The sequence below is a fragment of the Momordica charantia genome, assembly GCF_013281855.1.
Source record: "Momordica charantia cultivar OHB3-1 chromosome 10 unlocalized genomic scaffold, Mcharantia_2.0 BLBB01000010.1, whole genome shotgun sequence".
Taxonomy (NCBI): domain Eukaryota; kingdom Viridiplantae; phylum Streptophyta; class Magnoliopsida; order Cucurbitales; family Cucurbitaceae; genus Momordica; species Momordica charantia.
Window position 1 is genome coordinate 22,027,361 of NW_028275158.1, and position 7,373 is coordinate 22,034,733.

The 7,373-nt window shown below is 29.4% G+C and overlaps 1 protein-coding gene across 2 annotated transcripts; it reads right to left on the reverse strand.

Annotated features, from left to right (window-relative positions):
* Positions 1 to 156: 156 nt before the first annotated feature.
* Positions 157 to 3,842, reverse strand: VPS25 (E2F/DP family winged-helix DNA-binding domain-containing protein). Of its 2 annotated transcripts, XM_022289567.2 has the most exons (7): positions 3,691 to 3,842; positions 3,044 to 3,158; positions 2,278 to 2,417; positions 1,961 to 2,014; positions 1,768 to 1,856; positions 1,228 to 1,303; positions 157 to 513 (listed from the first exon to the last, which is right to left on the reverse strand). In XM_022289567.2, the coding sequence occupies exons 2-7, from the start codon at positions 3,100 to 3,102 to the stop codon at positions 392 to 394; spliced, it is 540 nt and encodes a 179-aa protein (XP_022145259.1). In that variant the 5' UTR covers positions 3,103 to 3,158; positions 3,691 to 3,842; the 3' UTR covers positions 157 to 391. The 2 variants fall into 2 exon arrangements, with proteins under 2 accessions (XP_022145259.1, XP_087974999.1); XM_088118873.1 differs by lacking the exon at positions 1,961 to 2,014.
* Positions 3,843 to 7,373: the final 3,531 nt, after the last annotated feature.

The window sequence follows — 7,373 nt, forward strand, 5'->3', positions numbered from 1 at the left end:
GCACGACGGAGGCGTATTATGATTTTTCATTGATGGGATGGATTAAAGCGATTGCAGCAAAGAATTGGTCTGAAACGAAGAATTTCGTCTATGAAGTAGAAGGACCATATCGAACATCTTGAAAATATAATGACCAAAATAAATCAAAACTGAAAGTACACGAATCAAATTAGTATTTTAACCAAAAATTTAATAACTATTAAAACAACTTTTTTCTCTAAAGTCATCTCAAGACACACTAACAGTTTCTAAATTCTATTCGTTTTCAAATTTGGCCAGGATCACAAGAACTGTTTATAGTCCCAATTTGAATTGGCAGAGGAACTAAAGAAAAGTACCATTTAGAGGAGAACTTTACGAATGGCAATGTGGATAAATTTAGCAGTTTTAGTTATACAGAGAATTTAATTCCTTCGTCATCTGTTGAAGAACCCTTGAAAATTGCAAGCTTCCCCTTCTGCTCAAGCAGTTTCAACGCTCTCATTAAAATCGTACGATCAATCCCTTGAAGCTCTGATGCATAAAACAGAAGAAAAAAGAAGAGTAATTTTGGTCTGTGAAAAATGAGGTTTCAATGTAATTTCAGGATGTAATATTTAAGCAGAAACAAACAGCATCGCAACCATATAATCCAACTCTAATGGATGTTTACGTTTATTTGTTTTAATTTTTGAGCTCCCAAATGTTCCAATTTTTAAAAATATAACCTACCAAAATTGAAAGGTCAAAATTCTATTAGATACAAAATTAAATTGTATATCATCCATTACATCCATGAAATTTTAAAAATATCAATGAGATCAAGGACGTATTAGACACCAAATAGAAAATTTAGAGACCTATTACACACGTTTTTCCAATTTCAATTGACTTATTTGAGACAAAAATTGAAAATTTGCGGACATTAAATACTTTTCGAGTTTCATGCATCTACTAGACCAAAGTTGAGAAACTAAACTTGTTATTTAACTAAATTTGTTTTAGTTCTGTACTATGTATATTTCTTAGAGCATTTAAAAAAAAAAAAAATTCTCACATAAGTTATGTTTTAAGAATCGGTTTGGTGTAAAATTTGACAATAAGGACCAAAACGAAATTCAGAAATCAAAATAGAAATTTTTACGAGTACAAAAACAAATTTAAATATCAAAATCAGATTTAAACCTAAAATTACCAATTGAAAATCATTCGAATATCCAAATCACCTCAGAAAATGCATGGGAATACCTGTTCCTCTAGATTCAACTCCTGAACGCATTTCCTCAACCGTCATTACACTATCTTCAAGTCCATTGTTTTTCACCTATTTAGTTAGACAGTAAAAATTTCAAAACCATCACTTGTAACAATTCAGTCATTGTACTTCCAAATTTGAAATAATTTAATTCCTGAACTTTAGTATGTAACGATTTAGTCTGTGTAGTTTAAAATTTGTAACGATTTAGTCTCTATTGTAAAAAAATGTTGTTAAGCTTAATGACAGATAAAATGACAAGCGACCAAATGTGTTTATAAACTACAAAGCCTAAACAATTATATAATAGAAATTGACACATAATTTTGATGAGATTTTTCACAATAAAGACTAAATTATTACAAATTTTAAACTACGGCGACTAAATTGTTACACACTAAAGTTCAGGGACTAAATTATAATCAATTTATAAGTATAGGGACTAAATCATTAGTTTTCAGGGATTAAATCGTTCCTAGAATGAAACCAAAAGTGTTTTTTAACCAAAAATTTAACTTGGTATTTAATCTTACGAAGTGCAAAATGATGTCAGCCCAATCTTGAATCCGGTGCCACAAAATAAGGCATTTTCTATGTCCCTTATCCAGCCATTCTGCGCGACCTATATTGGACAAATGAAAGCAACAGATATCAGTTTTTCCCTTAGGAAATGAAATGGAGACTCTAAACAAATAGGATTATAGAACTAAATAAGCAGGGCCAGACCATCTGAAACTAAGGCTGAGAGAAATGCTTCTCTAGCTTCATGACTGAGAGATCCTGTAGCAGCACAATCACACTGTAAAATACATCAAATAAACTGAAATAGTAACACATAGCTTCATGACTGAGAGCCCTATACACCAATTCTAATGATATTCTATCCTCCATAGAGTGAAAGGCTGCATATAATGAGGCCAATATCTTACATCTTTTTCAGACTGTTCATGATGCTAATGTCAATGGCCATTTTAAGGTTGATATTAATGCAAATGGTAAAAGATTTGCAACCAATTAGGGCCAAATAAGTTCATGGAATTTACTCTCGATGGCAGTATTGGTAAATATAGGAAATTCCTCTTCAAGTCCGATGACAAATATCTTTTGTGTTCGGCAATAGTCAAGAATAAGTTCCTTCCAAAGTTGAATTTGCTTCTCGCGGGTGTCCCTCACTGGTTGCAAACTGAGAAGACATGCAATAGAAGATTACATTTGCAACTCAAGACAAAAAGACAAGATTGAAAAAAAAAAGGAAAAAAAGTGAAACAATCAAGGTTACTAGTAACAATTTCAGGAATTGCAGCAAGGTAAAAATTATCACATTCTTATTTATGAGACTATAAGTGATACAGGATTCTGTTAGAGATAAAACTTAGGTGCTTACTGGTAAGTAGGTATCTTCTTACTTATCACTAATAAAAAATTTACAAGTATTTATTCTATTTCCTCTCTATTCCTTTATGCATTCATTTCTCTTGTCAATTTTTAATAATGGTGAGTAAGAGACCAGTATTTATTCTACTTCCTCTCTATTCCTTTATGCATTCATTTCTCTTGTCAATTTTGAATAATGGTAAGTAAGAGACCTACTTGCCAGTAAGTACCTAAGTTTATCCTTTAGTGTTATGTAACTACTGTTATGTAACTTTACTGGTTGAGAGTGAAGTGTCAGTTTATTTCGCTCTGAAAATAGCCGTCAAAAACAAGATATCAACATGATCAGATATTGATTCACTGAACTTTTAACTAACTTGATGTAGCTCATACTGATGTAAGAACAATGGTAACTGGGCAGAAAAAGAAAATTACGTGAAATATGGGGGGTAATTGAAGAAGTGTGGCAGCTTGAAATCTCCCAATTTCTGCATTTTCTCTATTGTCTTCTCTCAAAGCGAAGTTCTATGGCTGCATCTCATCTCTAGAGCTGAGAAATTTGAGATAAAAAGGAGGAAATTTAGTACCAACAAAATAACACAGGGAGTCTCAAAGATGGCAGATCTTGCCATTTTTGTGTCAATGTATAACTATTTGAGGTGTTAATGATTGAATAAAACTGAAGACTTACAAACTGATACAAGCTTCTCAGTACAAAACTATATATTGATCTGAAATTCAAGCTATTATCCTTATCTAATTTCATCCTGTGGGTGATTATGATAGAAAATGAGCATGTAAAACTAGAATCAATTTTCATCCTGGAATGACTTTTGAGAATACTTTTTGAAGAAACTAATCAACTACTCCTAAAAACATATTTAATCATTCTAAATTAGTCCCAAACTTATCCTTCGTTTGTAAGATAATGATTATCTACAAAAGATTGTTAAACTTGTACATAGATTCAGATCGTGCTTTTGAATCGGAAATTTCGCGTATCGTTCGTTTCGTATGTTGAATCGTACGAAACGGAACGAATCGAATTCAAGAACAAAAAGAAAATTAGGGCTTTTACTAACCTGAATAGCGGCATGTCCAATGAGAGTTAACGAAGAACAGTGAAAAAAAACGCAGAAGAAGAGGAGAATATGCCGACGGAGAACACAGAAAAGAAGAAGGAGGCTGATTATTTAATTTATTTTTACTTTTTTTTTGGATATTATAAATACTAAATAAAAATATCATTCACAATTTTTTTAAATAATATTTTTTAAAAAAACAAATCACACAAATAATCTAGGTTTGAAAGGACAGTGGAATCGTAGTTATTGGGTGCGATTTTAGGTAAATCGCATTTAATGACTGCGATTTTAGGTGAAATAGCAGTTTTCAGGCGAAACTTCAGCCGAAATCGCAGCCAATGACTACAATTTTGTGAAAGTCGCAGTCATTGGCCGCGACTTCGGTATGACATGGAGCCACGTGTTGGGATGGAAATTGTGTACATTTGTTGCGAGTTTTATATAGTATATATATTGTTTCGTTAATTGATTTCATGATAAAATTTGTTCAGCAGTGGTCATAGTATTCATTAATAACCCTCTCTTCACAGGTTTTATTTCTTTTAATTTTTTTAATATAAGTTATTGTAATGTTTAATATGATCTAAGATTTATTGTGAAAAAATATGTTCCAATGGAGGTATACTTTTTCTTATAATAAAATAAATTATATTTTATAGGTAAAATAAATAAAAACTCTATAGAAAATAAAAAGTCAAATAAATACTAATAAAATAAATAATATTTTTATAGGTAAAATAAATAAAAAAATACATAAAAAATATATAAATATTTTAAATGATTGTACGCGATTTTCCATAAATAGAAATTGCGTACAATGTACGCGACTTCTATATATGGAAAGTCGCGTACAACGTATACGATTTTCTTACTGACTCATCTTTATGGCACGCTTTACTAATAGTTTCCAAAGCGGTTTTCACCATCTATTTCTGCCTGAACTCTTCTCCAGTTTCCCTTCTAGCGAACGGGAAAAGCTTATCCCTCACTTGCACTCACTCGCATTCGCCTAATCGAGTTTAAGGTCCACCTCATCTATGTCATGTTGGCACGTAAATCGCATTTATTGGATGCGGTTTTTTACTTGTCAATAGTTTGAATCTATAACTTAATTTTGTAATTTTTTATTTATACTACATTTATTTTGTTATTACTTTTAAATCTACATTATTCTGGTAATTTGTTATTTAAACTATATTATTCTTAAACTTTCTCCCATAAATAAATATGGATTTTCAAACCATTTGAAAGTTTAAAATTTTACAAAAATTAAAATATAATATAAAGCATTACGATTTTTATTTTACATTATATTTTAATTATTTCGTTTGATGTTTAATTATTTGATTCAAAATAATTACAACAAATAAAAAAATGACCTTGGTTATAAAAGGTTTGCAAAAACAAAGTGAGTGAAGAAAGAATGGGGAATAAATTACAATAATCCAATATTTTTTTCCCAAAATTACACTTATTAATATTGCATGGAAATAAAAATTAAAAGTGGAAGCTTATATTGACTTAAATACAAGAAAACACAAAACATTAACTAGAGGGGAAAATATAAAAACTAAGGGCCTAACATATTTCATTTTCTTGTTTTCATTTCCAATTTCTTAATATATATGAACATTTTGCAACTAACTTTGCTTTTTATTCTCTTTTTTGGAACGTTTTCAAAATTTGTATAGAAATTTTGAAAACAACCGAAACAAGTATTTCCTTATTGTTTTTATTTCCGATTGCTCCAAAACATAAATAAAAATATTGTTTTATCATACTTGAATCCATGGACGTTGGAGCCATACAATTCACTTTTATTTATTAAAAATGAAGAAACATGAACAATACCAAACCAATTCTAATTGTTTGTGAAAAAAAAGTTTGAAAAATGAGTAAGAAATATCTCTTTATATAACTTTAGGAGACGAATAATTACAAAACTTTAAATTTTAATTATTAATTATAATTAAAAATAACTCATTACTTTTTTTAATTAATTTATAGAAATAAAGGGACAGAATTTTACGTATTCTAATTCTTTATATTCTAATTCTTTATATTCTAATTTTTCGCAATAAAAATAACTAATAATTAACACTTCACATCTATTTTGATGATTCTTAAAAAAACCCCTAAAACTTTAACTCTTTCATTTCATAAGTGGTGTGAAAATTTGGATAAAAAATTTGAAAAAATCAGTTAAGGGATAATTGGGATATTATTTTCAAAATCAAGTATAACATTGTCAAAAAAATCTTACAAATCCCTACTTTTATATAGATTTAGATAGTTTATAGATTATATTATTATTATTATTATTATTACAATTGCAAAAATAGAGAAATATTTCGGATCAAAGGGCAATATTATTATAAAATGAGGGGAGTTGTCTACCAATTTTTCAAATTTATAAATAAATTCAAGACAAACAAACATTTAAGCAATCAACACAAAAATCTTCTCAAAACGAGCATAGTTCAACGGTAATTGACATATATTCCTAACTAAGAAGTTGTTATCGAGCTTCTACTCCAAACTTTGACTTCTGTAGTTGGTCGGTTTTATTGGACTAAGAACCCTAGAGCAAAACAACTCGGGTAATCAGTTGTAGGCAAAAACTCGAGCCCACTTTGAGCCCAAGTTATGAATCTATTGGACATGCTTTATTGTTTTGTTTTTTATTTTTAGATTTTTTTAACTTTTAAATTAAAAGTTGTGTATTAAACGTATAGGTAAGTCCTTGAAACAATTTTTTTTAGATGAACAATTTAAATGTTATGTATAACACCCTTTCAATTAACGATGGACTTTTCACGTAATAGAATTAATTAGAAATAAAAGGCTAATGATACATTTATGAGTGATTTTAGTATGGTTAAAATCACTTTTATTATTGTAAAATAATCATTTTTCTTTAAAATGATGATGTTTGACAAAGCACATAAATTTGATATTAGGAAAATCTAAAACTTGAGTACTGACGTCTCATGAATTATAGCAGCTTTATTCCTCTTGCGTCTGTAAGAGTGAATTCTCTCTAGCTCCTTATTTATACATTTTCTTCTTATATCATCTATTAATAATTGAATTTTATTATCAAATATAATCTCTCCATTAATAAGTTTCCACACCCACCTTTAAATCAATTTATACTCAAAGAGGTCGGACTCCAACTTCAATTGCTAGAGTTATCCCTTCATAATTCAAAGTCCAGACCCTCTAAGATTCATAGTTCTTTTAGCGGCCATCAAAACTTCTTCACTCACATCACGATTGATTATCCAAAGCTTGTAATTGGTACATCTGGAGGCACCCACTTTATTCCACTTGACCTATAAAACTATAGCAAATACTTATGGCTTGTTTAGCTCAACTCCTCAATCGTCCTACAAAATAAAGAGGTAAATTCAATGTAAATATATTGTAATAAGCGGGTAGTTGGACTCGATTCTAGTACCCATTAACCAACTAAATCCTTGTCATAATTCATAAATTATTGTCAAACATGTTTATCTTAAAATGAAAGTAATTTTGATATTAACAAGTATGATTTTAACCATTTAAGTATAATATAAAGAAGTGAATATTCAAAGTCGACTTTTTAATTAGGCAGGCGTTTCAACTTATAATTTAACTATTTTTTTTTAAATTCACCAATAATACAATGTTAGCGTGAA

Coding starts and splice junctions, on each gene's coding strand:
- VPS25 (XM_022289567.2), bottom strand. CDS start 3,102: ATGCAGAAATTGGGAGATTTCAAGCTGCCACACTTCTTCAATTACCCC. Junction 2,418..3,043: donor AATTACCCCCCATATTTCAC/GTAATTTTCTTT, acceptor ATGTCTTCTCAG/TTTGCAACCAGTGAGGGACA. Junction 1,304..1,767: donor CTGACATCATTTTGCACTTC/GTAAGATTAAAT, acceptor CTAACTAAATAG/GTGAAAAACAATGGACTTGA.